Source organism: Asterias rubens, chromosome 14 (assembly GCF_902459465.1).
Source record: "Asterias rubens chromosome 14, eAstRub1.3, whole genome shotgun sequence".
Taxonomy (NCBI): Eukaryota; Metazoa; Echinodermata; class Asteroidea; order Forcipulatida; family Asteriidae; genus Asterias; species Asterias rubens.
Genome location: NC_047075.1, coordinates 7,381,943 through 7,401,023, shown reverse-complemented (window position 1 = coordinate 7,401,023; position 19,081 = coordinate 7,381,943). Strand labels below are relative to the sequence as shown.

Sequence of the window (19,081 nt, the reverse complement as noted above, 5' to 3'; positions counted from 1 at the left end):
TGATGTGATGCCCTATGCCCATTTTTATAAAGCTGTGAATTCGTTCCTTGCTGAGCTAGAAGTGGGGCACCAATGGCAACAGTATCAACTTTATTGAATGTTGGCTGGTGACCTGTTTCTGCTAAGCAGAATTTGTCTGTGCTTACCAAGGTTTTGTGCTTAGAGGGTTTAGATTCTTAGAAAGGACATGCAGAAACACAGTGTAGTAAAACAACTTAAAAGATATGTAATAAAGTTGACAAAATTTCAAGTTGCATTTGTCTATTACCTAATTTAACATCATGACATTGTTATTACAGTTATGTTAATGCACATTGGTGATGGATGGAAAATGCATGACTATCTAAAACTAATGACTAATTGGTTAAAACATTAATACAGGAAATGTAAAACTACAAGGTTAAAGAAGACAAGTGTTGAAATCTAAGTGCTTTTTCAATCATGTGACCAAAATAGTCATAGTGATGACCCTCAAATCAATTGGTTTATTGCAAGAATCAAAATAATATCAAACTTGCTCAAAACATAGAACCATTTGTGAATGTGGTGTGGTGAATTGGCCCATATTGGTATGAAATGGTGATCAATTAAAATGGTGGTTAATTAAAATGGTGGTTGTATAAAATGGTGGTTTGTTATCCTGAGACTACATACATTGTGTTTCATCACAATTTATGACTACAAACTAGCGCTACATTGAAAAAAATTATAATAAAAAGGCGCCTACGTTACAAATCAAACATACACAAGTAATACACCCTAAGTATAACAAAATATCGTTTGCATTGTTAACAACTATCACCCAACTGATGTTTTCAATCATAATTGAATATGAAACTATTTCAGGGAAGTGTGAGTATATACAGTAACAGGATTAAAAACACGCAGGTAAAACACTACACATACACAAATAACATCACCTCAAAAACCCAAATTCTAAGATTAAATTGTAAAAACATAACCATTTAAAAGGTTCAATAAAATAAATACTTCAAATATAGAATGGTGCTTGTGACCATATAAAAACAACATTTTAATGAACTGGAAGCTGAGTGTTTATTTGCAAATGAAACACAGAGAGCCACTCCTTTTAAAGCTCCACCTTTAAGGTGGCGTCATGAGACATTTGATGAAAACATAACCTAAATATCTGATGTTACACACCCTGGCTTGCATACATGCAAAGATTTACCTTGATTGTGCATTTTTACCTGTTAATATAAATAATGAAATGTGCACCTTTAAAGTGACACATGACAATTGACGACTTCACCATAGAACCTAAAATTGTTCCAAATTCTTCCATTATACATGTACCATTAATAACTATTTTGGAGTAACATTTACTGGTTGTAGCTGTTAATTAATACTTCATGTAAACACAAGGAGAGTTTCAAGTCAAATCTCTTTGTTTGCAGTAAATATTGTTTGCAGTAAGTGTTGACCACAATTAAACAAACTGAACCATTCATTCTGATTGGGGGACATCTGATTGGATTTTTATTTTGATGAACTAGGCTTAATGTGAGGTCCCATGTTAACATAATACACTTCTTAGAAACAGTGAATAACATGATAATGTGGCAACATTATTATACAGTGGACACAACTGAATTACATGTAACAGCCTTGATATCAGTGTTATGCACTCTAATTGATCGATGTACTTAAAATACAGGTCACAATAAGGTGTTACGTGAAATGAGCAGTTTTAGTCGATGTAAAAGGAAAACTGTGCAATTGCGAGAAACCTCATTGTATTCTACTTTCTAACATCTTTCTAACCATGCATTTTATAACAAATGGTTACAAAAACGCTTTTTCAAAGACCCAACCGTCCGATCCAAGGCAACGTGTTCCTTTAAACCATCATTGCTTCGTTCCTCAGTTAGGATGTAAAGCAACAAAGAATCCACTTAATTTGAAATCATTATGTGAAGAGATTTGCGGTGGTATTCAAATGCACGGTTGACAGTCCCAATCCTGTGCCATCACCAGAGAAACTAATTGTATTCCGGGCCCTAAACCTGTTGATCGCTGCTGCAATTTTAACTATACATTTTGACAATGGGGGGCGCACTTGTCTAATGTGACTGCTGGCGCGTTACATGTGTTTGGGACCTCACACAAGAAAGGGACTGAGTGCTCAAGAAAACCCCTGTAGGGTTTTGTATTAATGGGTCTCATAACTAAATAACAAAAATTTATAAAACTAGTCTTCAACATTTCCAGGAATAGTTAACTAGTTTGATGCTGCATTATCAATGAGACATACTATTTATTTTACCTACATGTACACAACATTTTGTAATTCATGAGGTAAATATTTATTGTGCAGAATTAATTAAGGAGAAACATCTACAATAGATAAAGGTGACACATCAACAATAGATTCAAAACCACATCAACCTCAATATAAAGTTATAAACCTGTTACTTTTCTCCATCACCCAAGGGCAGAATTTGGGCAACAAACACGTCATAATATAAGGTAACAAGAACTTCTTCCACTCAATTGACTAAGATTTGCACGATTAAAGCTTTTGTGACCCATTATAATGATCTGGATTAAAATACACTTTCCATTATTGCTCCTTCCTTTCAAAGACTTGTTGTCTTGCAGCAGTTTTGCCTCACCATCCTCTGGTTCCGTTTGTACACTCTACAAAACAAAACAAAAACAAGAATAGGTAAGCACTGAATAAAAAGTGTCAATTTGGGGGCACCCTTATTATGACCATTCAATACTAGAACCAATCCAACCCCCCTCCAAAAAAAAATACTAATAAAGTTTCAACTCCTACTTACCATTATAAGATCTGTATATGTTCTCCATAAACAGTAAGTAGAATCATAATGCCATACCCACTCAGCAGACCAGCATTCTGGATTGCAAATGTTTTCAAGGAACTCCGTAAGTTGAACTCTTTTTGATCCGTGGTGGCGTTGAGCTCTGGTAACTACAGTCAAAACAGAATCAAACACAACAGAGTTACACAAGTTTGAATTTCAAAGTAAGCATTCTCCTGAAGACGATCAGAGCATATTGAACGAAATGTTGTGCACCCGTTGTTATTTTGAGAACCAACACTACTCAAAATAGATTTTCATATGGTGCTAACCAAAAACCTCTCTTAGTATAAAATCAGTATAAAATCAGTTCTATAAAACTTATACAGCACAATATTCGCCATATTTAACATTTCTGGCACATAATAATAACAACATTATCAAACCCAAGGAGTGTTGCCAGATTTTAAGCAAATGAGCAGTTTTCACAACTGGTGGGTTTGGGCTGTATTACCAACCTGCACAGACAGTCAATGTGTACTCTCCAGAATTAACCCCACCCCCAAGTTCTAAAGCAGCCCCACCCCAGCCCATCCCCAGTGTTCACTCTTCAAGTCTGTAAGGAGCAAGTCCTGTTTTAATTGTGTTCTCGAAGTTGTTTGCATTGATAGTTGGATTGCTTACTTAATCGTTTCTATTTACTTTGTGAAGCGCTAAGAAACTTATTTTTAGTATAAAGCGCTATATAAATATATTCATTATTATTATTATTATAGTAATTCTTGGAGGGGAGGGTGGATATAACGTACCATATCAACCAAAGAGATATATAGAAACATTCCAGCGGCCAGAGCGAATATATACGGCTCAGCAGACGTCAGCTGTCCAACTAGAATGCCAACAACCAGCCCCGCATAACACGTAAGCGCTGATAGGAAGTTGAATGTCAAAGCTTGCTTCACTGTCATGCCAGACTTGATTAGAATTGCAAAGTCCCCTGTAGAAATAATAAGTATCAAGTTAGATATAATGATCATTAGGCTCCATGTACTCGCAACAGTATTATCAATGTATGTTACATTTGCATCAGGGATACAGAACATTCATTTTAGTTTTACCCTTACATCGATAAGTGTAAGCACTGTATACTCGGTACATTTCCGAGTTCTGTAAAAAGGAAATCAAAGGCTTAATAATCGTTAGGGATTCTGACCTGCGACCTTCACAATTTTAGAGTAGTGGCTTACCAACTAGACAACCTACAATGCCCGCTAGCTAGAGACAGTTTGAATGCTATTTGCATTACGCGCTCCTAAACATGCTTAGTTATGTCTAATAAGAAAATAATAACTTGCAATTGGATTACTATAAGTTATCACACAAGCGCAAGTGGCGCAAAGTTTAAAATATCAGAACATTTTTTCAGGACGAACGGCATTCACACGCACAAAGTTTAGAATGTAATTTTTTCACAGCCCGTATACGGGTATACGGAGCGTGACAAAATGACATTTCACAATACGCACTGTGTAATAAAAACAGAGGAAGTGGGATATAAAACATAGGTCGTAGCATAATATATGTTTTTATCCCCCTAGTAGTTCAAGTTTCTGATTGGTGGATTAGCGCGTACTGGAAGATAAATGTTTTTATCCCCATACTAAATCGAGCTTCTGATTGGTGGATTAGCGCATACTGGAAGATAAATGTTTTTATCCCCCTACTAAATCGAGCTTCTGATTGGTGGATTAGTGCAAACCGGAAGATAAATGTTTTTATCCCCCTAGTAGTTGAAGCTTCTGATTGGTGGATTAGCGCGTACTGGAAGATATATGTTTTTATCCCCCAGTAGTTCAAGCTTCTGATTGGTGGATTAGCGCATACTGGAAGATAAAGACATTTAGACATAACCCCTGCCGATTTTCAGCAATATTTAAAAAATGCTCCTACCTTTTGTAATGAAGTTCCCAAAGGTTCATGTTATGGTATATATCTACAGTTATTTACGGTTGAAACAAGCACTGGGTTCCAATTATCAATACATTCCTATAAGTATTCATTTGTAAGATTATTCACAAGGGCTGTTTTGCCAACAAACCTAATTCATGAGGGAATTCTTCACAAATGACAGCAATGGAAGTCGAGATTCCCTGGAAGACTGACGTAGAAAATGACACTCCGATCGCTAATCCATCCACAAAGTTATGAAGACCATCACCGAATATAATCATGTAAGCCACTGATGCTATGCGAATCTTTCCTGACTTTGTTGTCATCGGTAGATGAGAATGTACGTCTTCATGTTGGGGCTTAGATGTTCCATTCTGTACATTTCGGTGGAAAGAAAAGGTAGATATTTAATCAAAACTTATGAAGGGTTCATACTTTACCCAAATGGGTTTGTTCACAATTCCATGAGGTTTTTACTTTAAAGGGATGCTGCAGTGAATTAAAATAAAACAGTTAATTTTGCTGTCATTTATTTCTGATATATGTATTGAACATCAATAAAATGTGTTTTGTTTTTCCCCGACATATCTCACTTGCGTAATTAGCGAATAAGTCATGCCCCCCCCCCTTTGTGGATTGTTACCGCCCCCTACCATCGATGAATTCAGTCGGGAATTCAAACATATCGTCGGCAAAAAGAGTCTGGTCCCTAACTACACGCGCCTAGGTACCAGGCCACACAGTGCACACGTCTCTATGTGCACACAGCTAGGGGGCCTGACGGCTCGGGTTCCCGACATGACGTCACATGAAGGCTCCCTTTTAGGGGCGGGGTGGGTCCCCCTCATCTCTTGAAAACCACTTTTAAAATACTAGCGCATTAAATAAAAAATAATAACAAATATTTCAGGTTTAAAAAGTCATGTTTAATCGTTCAAATTTATAAAAAAAAACATTGCAGCCACCCTTTAACAAAAAAAGCTACATCATACACATATATTATGTTAGTAAGGAAGTGAACAACTCTATTTGTAAAGATTATGGTTAGTCATGCTCAGAGCGAAATAAACAATTATTACAAACAACTGTAAATGTATGTACATGTAGTCCACAAAGAAAGATCTTGAGAATTGTTGTACCACTCAAGTACATTGTATCACCATGTTAACCTCTCAAATCCAACATAATATTTTTTTTGAATCTGTTGAACTGAGGACTGCACTTACAATGTACATGTATATCCCAATATGCTTTACAAGGTATCTGGTGTATAACCATAATCAGAGGATTCAGAGTCACAACACTTTGGGTTTTAATACTACACCACAGGGGCGTATCAAACCCTGCAAGGTATGGAGAGCTCATATTGAAATAATGTGACCAACATGTATTCCCCTGAAGCACCATGAAATGGTTTTAGACTTTGTTCGAGTGGGGAACTGAGGAAGGAAAAAAGGCACAAGACTTAATATGAACACATAGACTATGAATATTGTGGACATTGTTAGAATGAGGACAATTCAGTCAATTACAACAGGAGGTTTGGGTTTGAAAATGAAAACAAAAATACAGAGAATTAAGAATCTGAATTCAGAATGTTAAAATTTCAAGACAAAGACTGAAAGTAAAACTGATTTTATACCACTACAGAGAAGAGCTGAGTGAAAAACACTTAAATGATAAATACACACTTTTACCTGTGTGTTTTGTTGGTCAGCATTCTGTGTTTTTATCATACGTTGGTACCCTGGTTTATCACCATTTAACTGTAAAAAAACCTCCTTTTACGGATAAAAATATCATTCAAGTCAATTGATAATAGGAAAAACTGTTATCTTGAGGAAACCAACTCCTACACATTCTGACATGATAGTAATGTTATAAATAACAATGGTTTTCAAGGCTTTCAGATTTCAGTAGAACTAAGTAAACACAATTATTTGTAGGGGGAAAAGGGGCACTACCAAAGTAAGACTCAACCTTTAAAACAGTAGAGTAGCCCTCTAAAAGCAGCTTACACTATTCATGCTATTACTTCCCTTGTTCATTGGACCCCGCAATGCATTCCTGAAACTATCTATACTCCTTACATGCCTTAGGAGTATGCAGCACCCACAGAGCTACATATACATGTATTGACTAGAGTGCTAACTTGCTCTGCGTTTTGAAGCCACCCTGGGCGCAGACATTGTTTGATGTCTATGGCAGCACCTTAACCCATTTAGGAGCATACATGTACATGTAGTTACTTTGCAAACATGCTGATGGTCTGTGACACTAAAGCCCGCTTCATCATTCCTGCGATACCAATTTTGACGTCACAAATTTGCAACGAATACTTCGCAGCAGTTGAAATTTGCTCAACTCCTGCGAAACATTTGCGCCGAAAACAGGACTGTTACATCAAAATTTGAATCGCATGTTTGCTTTCGCAGGAAGTTTGAACTGGGCTGAAGTCTTATCCAATCATGACTGCAGGCCTGATATTTCACAAAGGCAACATATGCGATTGCCTCTATTGCCTTGGTGCCCTTGCAATGCTCCTCTAGAAATTTACAATTTTCTTGTAAGGTGCCCTTTACTAATGAGAAAATGCCTTGGTGCCCATGGCCCTTTCAAAAAATGAAGCATTACCTGATTTGTAGCAGTAGCCTCTAAGCCGTTATCCGAGTTGATGATGCCATTATTAATACCCAGCGCACTGTCTCCAGATGTGATCTTATACATATCATGACGAGGTTCTAAATCATGCATAGCAGTCACATGCATTGTGTCGTCAGCTTGCAAATGCTTCTGCTATAGTGTAGGAAACAAAAATCAGAATCAATGAAATTCATGACCAATTCCAACCCCCGATATCATAGTTTAACACAATGGTTTATTCTCCATAGTTGCTTCCTCCACTGCAGTATTTTAAAAGTCCTCACTTTTCTCAGCTTCTTTTGTGTCAGATCATCTTCCCCATGATGTCTTTATTTGTAAAAATTAATTAGCTTTGTAAAAGTAAATTTGTTCATAAATAAAACAAGTTTATTTGTTCTGTTTTTTCTTCAGAGGCACTCCACTACAAGCCTTGGCTTTTTAGGATTGTGCCTTCACAATATTGTGATTTGTGTACATTTTGTACTGTTCAAGATGGAAATAACTTTTATATTGAATTTAATTTAATTACTTTGGTTTTACCAAGCATGGATTTACACACAGGTTATGGAGGTTTTGGCCCTGGGTCCAATTCCAAAGAGCCACTTAAGCGGGAAATTGTGTTTCAAACAATCAATTTCTGCTCAGCAAAAATTTGCAGGAAACCACAGTGCTAGTACACATTTAGCCGTTAAAATCTTTTTCTGGTAAGCACATTTCTTTTGTACTTAGCTACATTTTTGGTTATGCAGTTCTGTTGCCTCCGTTAAATATCAGAAGTTTTTGTATCGTTTTGTACTTACCTTGTGTTTAGACTCCTTTCTCAGTGAGATCATTTTAAGAACTCGCTCAACGAAGAAAAAGAGATAAATACCACCAAGGATTGTGGTATTCCTCCAGACAAAGTTCAGTCCATGTGTACTGACTAGCATTCCATGTGTCTATAAATATAAACATAAATATCTTGTTGCATTCTTATGGACTGCTGTTTTAAATGCCCTTTTTGCTACATGTGACGTTGATTTGTAAGGCCCTTTAAACTCAACCCCAACCTCTGCTCAATGCAGCAAAACACAGTAGAAATGAAACCCATACCTCACATAAATTAGTAACACAATGAAACAAGTGGATCAGAAGTGACTGGTTCATGTCAGACTTGGAACAGGGGAAAGAACTGTACCAACTGTATCATACCCAGCTAATTGCAACTTGGCACTGGACATTTACTATGACAAAGTTCCTCAGTCATATGTAACAAGAATGTCTGCACCCAGGAGTATGTTAGACTGGTCCCCCGTCTTTATCCGCAAGGATAATGATACATCTAGGTATTGGTTTTACAAAGCCAGTGATTTCGCTGGATACAATGATTTCATTGGATAAACGTGCAGTGACGTAAGCTTTCTACATCTGTGTTTTGATTGGTCCGAGGTTTAAAGTTTGGCAGCTGCACTTTTGGTTGCTGCGTGCAGCAGCAAGCAACTATTTTACTGAATACATGCACGTAGGATTTGATTTGGAATCTCTATGTGAAATAAATGCCTGGTCAAAGGTGCCTGATACTTATGGACGGGGATTGACAGAAGCTCAAGACAGATCTGTGGCGTAATACATGAACCTTGAAGTGTGAAGTCAGATGTTCAGGGATAGGAGATTGCAAAAAAACGGGAGTTAGTGCTCTAGCCATAAGTGCCTTGCCCACCAATACAAGTCAATCTTCTGATTGTGATGTTTTCTTTTGTATTTTTATCTATCTATGGGTACTTACCTCTGGTATTAGACTAAGCAGTGCATTACCACTCAATGTTCCAACAGCCAATCCAATGAGGTAGTTCAGTACCATCTTATACATCTTCTTATTCATGCAGGGAATGATGCAAGCTCCCATCAGTGCACTGGCGTTTATGATTGTTACAAAGAGGACTCCAAAACCCCATACTGTGGGAAAACAATTAAGTATTGTCAAAAGAAGATAGCTTTGGTGATTGGAGGACTCAGTTACCCCATACTGTGGGAAAACAATAAAGTAATGTCAAAAGAAGATAGCTTTGGTGATTGGAGGACTCAGTTACCCCATACTGTGGGAAAACAATTAAGTATTGTCAAAAGAAGCTAGCTTTGGTGATTGGAGGACTCAGTTACCCAATACTGTGGGAAAACAATAAAGTAATGTCAAAAGAAGATAGCTTTGGTGATTGGAGGACTCAGTTACCCCATACTGTGGGAAAACAATTAAGTATTGTCAAAAGAAGCTAGCCTTGGTGATTGGAGGACTCAGTTACCCCATACTGTGGGAAAACAATTAAGTATTGTCAAAAGAAGCTAGCTTTGGTGATTGGAGGACTCTGTTACCCCATACTGTGGGTATACAATAACATAATGTCATTTGATGATTGGATGACTGTGTCACCCCATACTGCATTGTACTGTAGAAAAACAATACAAGTTTATGGAGTAAGCTATGTAGAAAAAGAATTTAACAGATTTAAAGCAAAGTGATCCAAACAAAGAAAGAATCTCTACTAGCTTTGGTTTTAAGTGAACTGGGTTCTTTAACATGCATCAACACAACACACAGAGCCTTTGAACCCTATCAAAAGAATAAAAACTTACTTGTTAACGATCACTTCGGAGAGCTGTTGATCATGTTGATAGTTTAAAACATTGTGAGAAATGGCTCCCTCTGAAGTAGGAACGTAGTTTTTTAATTCTTGCAAATTACATGTAGATGACCAATTGAGCCAAATTTACACCGGTTTGTTACTTTATGTTTGGATACACCAGGTGAGAATACCGATGTTTAACAATTACCAAATGCATCCAGTGGCCTTAAGACCAGGACTTGAATCCACACTCTGGTGATCAGAGAGAGATACATGTACGTGTAGCTTGAATCCAATGATATCAGCTCGGCCAGCACAGGATGATGTACATGTACATGTACATTGTACCATCTCTTAGAGAAGTGTACTCCATCAGTGAGTTTGACGTACCTTGTGCAGTAGTTGGAGGTCCTCTATCTTTAGCAGGCCCTGTATCATCTAAAGCTACACACTCATCAGTTGAAGCCTGGTACATTATAGCTGGACATATGGCCTTTATAACGTCTACTGTATCATTCAGTAATTGCTCCTCACTGGAGGAATGAATGCTCAACAGTTCTGATGACGTATAGCACTGTAGGATGACAAAAGACCAAATTAATAAAGTTACATAAAACACACTGCTTTTTGTCAATGTAATGCTTTTAGAAGCCCGGTTCATCTGCAAATGCAAAGCGTATTTTGGAGAGGCAATAATCGGTACGCACTCTCTTTCCAATTGTGACGCAAGGAGATTCATTTTGCACAAAGCATTTGCAGAAAGAGTGAACCGGGCTTTATATAATTGGCAAATTTAAGTCAATAAAAGTCACTTGTGAAATATTCAGATGAATAGTGTACATACATAAAAGGTCATTTTCAAAAAAATTGTTCATAATATGAGTTTTTGTCATCTGACAATGCATTTTGATTATTACTAAACAAAACTATGAAAAAGTTAATGTAAGATTTTCTGGAGCATGTATTATGGTGCCAGACAAAAACAGAGGCAATATTCCACACAGCTGGTTTGTGGGTTGTTGGGCTACATGTAGCAAGGCGTAAATCCCAAGTTTAGCCTTGCTAGACAGGACCTTAAACATGTGGAGCCAGATCACCAAGTACATTCTACTAAGAACTCTAACGTTTCAATCCTCAATAAATCTTCATACTGTGATGACTCGTTAACGAACTAGTGGCTACAAATTACTTTGCAAATTTATGATATATTGTGCCATTTTTTATTAAAATTTAATAAGAGGAGTAAGTCTTGACACAGTTCAGTTTAGTTTGTCCATGAATTAAGAAAGTAAAATGGTGTTTTATAGGAGGCCTACTCTTTGCAGTCTGTTACTGTGGGCAACCCTGGATACCAACAATGCAGTCAGTGGCTGACGACACTTTTAAGCGCACAACGATAGCCGCAAGAGCAGATACTGTATAATCAGTAAAACAAAAAGGAAACCTCAATCTGGTTCAGTTTGTTATTATGAGTATTTGACCTTAAATTAATGTGAAAAACATTGGTCACAAAACATTTCTTCATGTAGGTGTGATTTAGTGTAAAATATGTTCAAAAGCTAAAAATGTTCAGTGACAATAGTTTTAATCAATATTTCAGGCATTTAGAAATAAATGATTCTTTTTGCAAGTCAGACCTTCAAGCCATTATACACTTTCAGTACAGAACAAAAAAGAGTTCAAAGATTAACGAATAATTTACAGGGTTTACAGAAGGTAATGGTGAAAGAATTCTCCTGAAATATTACATTAGTCCATGAAATGCTTTACTTTTTGAGAAAACATAAAAACAATATTAATTCTCGTACGCGAGAATTATGGATTTATTTTAACACATGTCATGACACGGCGGAACGTGCGGAAACAAGAGTGGGTTTTCACGTTATGTTCTCCCGACTCCGATGACCGATTGAGCCTAAATTTTCAGAGGTTTATTATTTTATATGTAAGGCCAAACAAAATAATATATGTGTTTCCTATTACACCGGTCAAAAAATTAGGGTCGGTAGGGACGAAAACACATTTTATTTTGTTGAATTATTTTATTGCTTCAAAACTTAGGGTAGGAACAAATGTTAAAGATATTTTTGCCCTTGCATGTAAATTCAACGATGTCCAAGTTCGACTCGAAAATCTCTTAAAATGACACATAAAATAAGCCCCAAAAAGCAACCGTTCCGAGGTCTGTAAATTTCACGTAACACAAAAGCAGATTCTACGCCTGTAGTCGTTGTTACTTTGCGTGCGGCAACAAAATACAAGAAACATTGAACGCTAGAAGTCGTTTTGGAACATTGCAATAGACCTTATTGCAGATAGCAAAAATCCGACGTCCCGCAAAGGATCGTGGGAAATATTTTGCACCTCCAGTTATATTATACGGTCGTCACGTAACGTGTTCTACAAAGTTTTTGTGTAAACAATAAGTTTGTAAACATTGACATTGTTTGTGGTGGACGGTCATGCTTCTGTGGCGGAAGACAGTTTCAGCCACGAATGGGTGTACCTCCATGCTTTATTTAGCCATGTCAGATGTGTATTATTAATATAAAAAACTACGACAATAATGCCATCGGACCAGTGTGCTTTGCGACTCAACGGAAGAAGTACGTACATACGTAGGTAGGCCTAGGTCCATGCATGTTTTTTTTTACTTTGAATGAACACAAAATAGTTTAATAAAATATCAATAAAGCTTGTTGGTGATTTAATCATGACCGGGTCATGATTAAATCATCAAGCATGTCAAGCCCAACAAGCTGTAGGCTACAAATTGAGTATTGTATAGGCTAGATGTTTATTGTATGTGTGATTGGTGGTAGAAACTAAGAAAGAAACATAGGCCTATTCAATTATATATTCCTCAACATTTTTTAGAGATGACAGATATTGATATTATATTCAGAATATAATATCAATATTCTGATAATGATACTGCTCATTAATTAGCTCATAGTCATATTGGTCATGACTGACTTTCAGGGCAGAGTATTTGGTAATGATTTCCAAGGCAAAAGATCATTCATAAATACCTCAATCAGTTTCACTACTGCATTCCTGTTGTGGTGGAGAGCGCTTCACGTGGGGTGGGAGTGTTTAAAGTTAACGAGTGATAAAGACCAGCTGGAGCTGTTTATAACCGGTTGTTTTCGGATATGTTTAGATGCATAATATGCGCTGGTCTTGGTGCTAGATGTTTCACCGTTACGGGCGATGTTGGTGAGTTGGCCGCGCTGGGTGTGAAAGCAAAACAAGAAACATCTTGCACCAAGACTAACTACGCACACACCACACAATGCATCCGAAAACTGTCTCAGTCATTAAAATGCAACACATGTCAGGTCATCAAATAAGATACGTAAAAGAGGAAACAAGGCCTGAACGACCACGACCCTGCCTGTTTTAAACGCCTTTTTAAGAACTTGTAACCACTCATTTATTCCCTTAGTTTTTGTCTGCTTTATCTTTCAGATAATTACTTGTGCATCAACATGCTTCGTGACAGCACTCATATTGGAAGCAGTTATTTTCCCAGTTCTGTGTTCACTCCAAAGATGTGATCTGTACTGTTGTTTTGTGGACTCGACCAACCACATCCTACTTCTTTTGCTGCAGGAGAGCTCACTGACCATCTTCTGAATTGACTAAAGGCTGTGTGTGACTGTGTGTGTGTGTCTTCATGCTCTTGAGGCCATTTTTGACTGATGACACGTAAATTGGCGATGAAGACATAAATGTTAATTGCAGAGTGAACTGTGACGCAAGCGTTCTGTCGGCTGTTGGGCTTTGAAAACACCTAAGGTATCGCAAGTGCTTCTAAATATGCCTGTGCGTGGCGTCCTGCGGTTGTAGGCTACAATTCTCAGAGAAAGTAGAAGTTTACAATACAAACAATAACACTGTCCAAACGTCCATTTCCACTGTCTTGAAGAGTTTAAAGCTTCATTTATTCTGGTTACTTAAATCATACAATAATACTTCATAATGCAAAGATTTAAATAATACCAAGGGTTGCAATTGCAAAGATCTAGAGGGTTGTAGTTAACCGCCTCAGTACAGTCAACATGAACAATACCTGAGGCAAACAAGGGTAGATAATAATTGAGTGAAGTAAACTGCAATGTAAGTGTTTTTAAGGGGCCATGAAAATACCAAGTGTGTTATAAAGTTAATATTACCAATTTAAATATTTGAGGAAAAAAATTAAAGGATGGAACTTGTAAATAAAAAATTGTTTGTAAACAAATATATGGAACAAAAAGTGTGACAAGTTTGGATTTATTTTCAGCAAGAGTTAAATTATGTGTACCCACAGTTATTAATGAAACCTTTAAACTCTCACCATAAAATGGGTCAAATAATTACAGATGCTGGTTAGATTGTGAACAATTGTTTTCACACCAACCCGGGAGTTAAATTCACAACATGCATGATATAGCATTCACAAACTAGAATTTGTCACAGGTTTTATATATACATAGCTGCAGTTTTATCATGGCGCAGTCATCTTTAGATTCTATTCCAACCTGTGGGTGTAGCAGATAGTCTGACCCTTCTTCTAGAGTCTTTTTGTGAACAAGGACTCTGACATGCATGACGTGTTTGCCAAAGTTGGCTGCAGCTTAATAAAAATCAATCGTTTTAATGTTGGCTTTGTGAAGTCATGAGACAGCTTAATACATTACAAATTGCCTCTGGCAGTACTGAACCCATTATTAGTGGGCCCTGAACCACCTGACCACAGTGCCAGTTTACTTACTTGTTAATTTAAATCCAAATTTTGAAGATGCAGAGTTTGCAGAGAATCACATTTAAGTGCTCACAATACTTCTTCTTTGATGGCAAGGTTTGAAATGACTTTTCCCCCACTTAAACTACAAAATGAGACCTATCAGTATATAAATTTAGCATCAGGTTTAACAGATGTACAAATATAGCCTATTATTTATAAAGAATATAAAAGCGAGTTACTGTATACATAGTCCTCTCAATATGGCTTTTTATTAGTCTATCATAACCAATTACAGATACAATCGAATCAAGACAATGTAACCATTGATGGGCTTTATCCATAGAGCTATATCTAGACTCTAGTCTATACCAGGAATAAGAAATGATTGTATTTTTTGTAAAACAGTCATGACAGTCCTCGATCATCATGACCTTGGCAATGTTTCTCTGTTTTGTAACAGAAACAAATTTCTTACTTTTGTCATGGAGGTCGTCCATGCTTTTGTCGAAGTATTTATCAGCACAAATCGGAGTCACTGGTGGGAAGTTTTGGTTGTTATTTCCGATCCCTCGAGGGTGACTGATGGTTGCGGGAGAGGGTCCCTGATCCGTGTTGCAACTTCTCGCCATTGACCTTGTCAATGTCAGACGCCCTACAGACGTAGACGGGCAAACCTAAAAACAGTAATTTTATCGCGAAAAAATGTCGCCTTTGGAGTTTGTCTTTAACTACTGTGTCTTGGCACATTCACTTTAGCTAAAGATTACCTTAGTTCGTCTATGGCAGAACTATTTATTCTATCAAGCAGCTCTTTCTCGGTCACTCCTGCCACATCCATTTTGCAAACCGGTCGATCGTGTACGAACGTTGAACGTTGTTTACTTTTTTGAGCGAGGTGCCAAATTTTTCCCACAGTCCTTTGCGTGCACATGCGCAGTTGTTCAAAATTGCTATCTGCAATAAGGTCTATACAGTGAGATAAAACGCCCTCTACTGGTAAAATCTACGCCAACCGGCAATAAACGCATTGAGACAAGACTCGACGTGTCACGTGGGAATTTTAACGGGTTTCCAGACGGCGCAAATGCGAAGGCGTAGCGCAGCTCGTCGGCGTACATTGCTCAATCAACATCTGTTGTGCAATCTCAAGATTGAGCAGCGCAATTAACAGATTGCTAGCATTACGAACTCGCACGTGTAAAATGCATGCTGCGACCTCCCACACGCTACACACGTCGTCTGTAGTACTTGATCAACCATGGATCAACGACGTCTTTTCTCGTAAGAAAATGTGTATTTTCTAATGCTTTATTTTAAATGTGAAAACATTTTAGAAAAAAGGAAACATTAAATATAATAACGTTAAAATCGTGCGGTATTTTGTCAAACAGGGAGTGGGATCGGGGTTGTTTTATTTTATTTCGTCTGTAAATGTATAAAATTCCGTAGGGTCGGCGTGTTTTTCTAGGGTCGTCGGTCGGGTAACCGGAAACACACATTATTTTGTTTGGCCTAAGTTGTGATAAACGAAGTGTGGGACTTGGACATTACTGTTTACCGAAAGTGTATAATGGCTTTTAAAAAAAAAGGCCTTTTGGGAAATAAAAAGTCAATTGTTTGACCCTGATCATAATATGCCTATATGAAAGTGAATTACACTGTAGTTATACCTGATAATTTAAAAAAAAATGTGCTGGTAAAAGCTTTATGTAATTTTAAAGTCAAATATAACAATAATAATAATATAGTGGACTCTCAGAGCACTCATGTCCATCAGGCATAACATTCATGGTGTCCATACTTGTATTTTAGTTTAAATGATTCCTCTTTTTTGACAGTATGATGTATCCAACATTTTACATATAGAAAGAAAAACTCTCATTCTCATCCATAAATAAACCAGAAAAAAAGTGTTTTTCATCAATTTCATGAATATTGTTTTATCAAGTTTAATCTGTTGATCTAATTATTATGGGTTTTTAAACAAAATCAGTATACTATATTATATATATAGTATATAGTATATAGTACATTATTTAGTATATAGTATAATATATATATAGTATATAAGTATAAAAAATATCAAATCAAACAAACAAATTCAAACAAACCTCAGCGCCGACTCGTTGTAGCAAAACCTGCAATTGCTCCTGATTAATTTTTCCATTTAAACCAAAAGTGTTGACAATTTCCTCGATGAAAAACTCCGAACTTAGAAGTGCAACGGTGTTCTCGTCACGCTCAGCGGCATTTCGTCGTTTCCTTTGGCCGTCTATCGCGTTGCGTGACCCCGTCGACGTGGCATCATCAACAGCCACGATTGAGAAAATCACCTCGGTCAAAACGATAAAACGACACAAACGCAGTACACATTTCTGCAATGAAAACGAAACCCGTGCCATCTTTCAAGCCAGGGTTATTGCCTTCTTTGGTGCAGTGTTTAATGAAATATCGGTTGGTTACGGTTATTTTGTTGAACTTTAACTGGGTACAGTACAACTTTAACTACTCGGGGTTGTTGTTATATCTAAAATCGCATGTGTGTGTGCAGCAATTAACCACGTCGTTACCACCACAGACACGTCTATGGTTACCACTCTTCTTTAGTCACCCCCGGCAAAACGCGGAAAGAGGATTCGAACAACTGGGGGATCGTATTAGTACGAGGTTGACTTCTAATCGTACAGTAGACTGGTTTAATATACTTCATGTACTAGGTTAACCTATAAACAGTACAGGTACCGCACTTTAAAAACACTAACTACACGTTGTAATAATAGTTTCAACTGTATGATGCAAAGGCCTTGTTTAAGTGGGCGGGTCTAAAGTCAACCACTGGGATTTGATTGTGGGCAAATTGCTTATAAAACTTTCTATCGCAAAACGTCACATGCACAGCCTGCAACTGCACAGTGCTTAACAAATTACCGTATTGACTTCAAGACTTAACTCAGGCAGGCTGTGCATGTGACGTTTTGCGATAGAAAGTTTTATAAGCAATTTCCCCATGATTTAACCAATCCCTCGATCCCAGTATGACGTGTGTGTGAGCATGGAGGAATAAATTAGAATTTCCTCCATGGTGTGAGTCAGCAGAGTGGCCACGCGCTATACCTACGACCTTGCTCGACCACACTGTGACTGTTGCATAAGGCAGACAATAGTACGGTGGCCCCTTACGACTTTTCATCAAGTCTAGCCTGAGTTTAGAGGCGGTAAACATGGACAGAGCTCGAACGACCCGCAAAACCGCAGAGTAACAAAAGAATACCCTGACAATGCCCTTGTCTGACCAGTGGAAAAAGATAGGAGACCTCCAGCTGGACGGCCGATTAACGAGCAGGACTTAGATCTCATTTCAGAACGTGCGGTACCGCCGCTCTGCACCGTTGCCTTCGTGTAAAGTTGAATCATTGGAGACAAGAATTGTGAATAATACACGTTTTCATTTACCGTTTGTGGTGTTTCACTGAAACATCATGGCATATGTTTACATTTTTTGTGACTTTCCGGTCACTAGCGGTGGTTCAAAATTTGGGTATTGCACACAAGGGCGATTGGTATTCAATTGTGTTTTTCGATTTGGTGGGCACAAACTAGTGTACACAATTTTTATCAGGTCTCAACAAAGTTATAGAAAAGTTTGCGGTAACACCATGTAATAACAATCTCTAAATGAGTTGGGGTGGTTCTGAAAAGAACCGTTGGAACTCCAACGGTTCTTTAAAAAGAACCGTTGGAACTCCAACGGTTCTTTACAGAACCACCCAACACCATGTAATAACAATCTCTAAATGAGTTCTTTTCAGAACCACCCCAACTCATTTAGAGATTGTTATTACATGGTGTTACCGCAAACTTTTCTATATCTTACTTCCACCATGCAAAGTTTCAATTCCTACTCAACAAAGTTGTTTTTTCTGTATTATATCCATACGACATACGACACTATGGTTGAGTGAAGAACCAAGTGCGCACGCGCAAACTCACATAATAATAATAATAATAATAATAATAATAATAATAATAATAATAATAATAATAATAATAATAATAATAATAATAATAATAATAATAATAATAATAATAATAATAATAATAATAATAATAATAATAATAATAATAATAATAATAATAATAATAATAATAATAATAATAATAATAATAATAATAATAATAATAATAATAATAAGGTTAGGAGACAGATAAAGAAGGTGCCAAATTGGAAAGCCCCGGGTATGGACCATGTGCATGGGTACTGGTTGAAGAACTTCCGTAGTTTGCATGAGCGAATGGCCCTACAATTGCAAGACTGTCTAGTACAGGGTAAGGTCCCATCTTGGATGACTGAGGCAAAAACAGTGCTG

At 37.2% G+C, this 19,081-nt stretch overlaps 1 protein-coding gene across 4 annotated transcripts; it reads right to left on the bottom strand.

The window, feature by feature from the left end:
• Positions 1-1,791: 1,791 nt before the first annotated feature.
• LOC117299250 (zinc transporter ZIP14-like) lies at positions 1,792-17,662 on the bottom strand. 4 transcript variants are annotated; one of them, XM_033782727.1, is made up of 10 exons: positions 16,826-17,662; positions 10,373-10,556; positions 9,148-9,317; positions 8,183-8,320; positions 7,374-7,535; positions 6,437-6,520; positions 4,888-5,113; positions 3,599-3,786; positions 2,808-2,959; positions 1,792-2,661 (listed from the first exon to the last, which is right to left on the bottom strand). In XM_033782727.1, the coding sequence occupies exons 1-9, from the start codon at positions 17,114-17,116 to the stop codon at positions 2,810-2,812; spliced, it is 1,593 nt and encodes a 530-aa protein (XP_033638618.1). In that variant the 5' UTR covers positions 17,117-17,662; the 3' UTR covers positions 1,792-2,661; positions 2,808-2,809. The 4 variants fall into 4 exon arrangements, with proteins under 4 accessions (XP_033638618.1, XP_033638619.1, XP_033638621.1 ...); XM_033782728.1 differs by having other exon boundaries at positions 7,374-7,532; XM_033782730.1 differs by lacking the exon at positions 16,826-17,662 and adding an exon at positions 15,190-15,203.
• Positions 17,663-19,081: the final 1,419 nt, after the last annotated feature.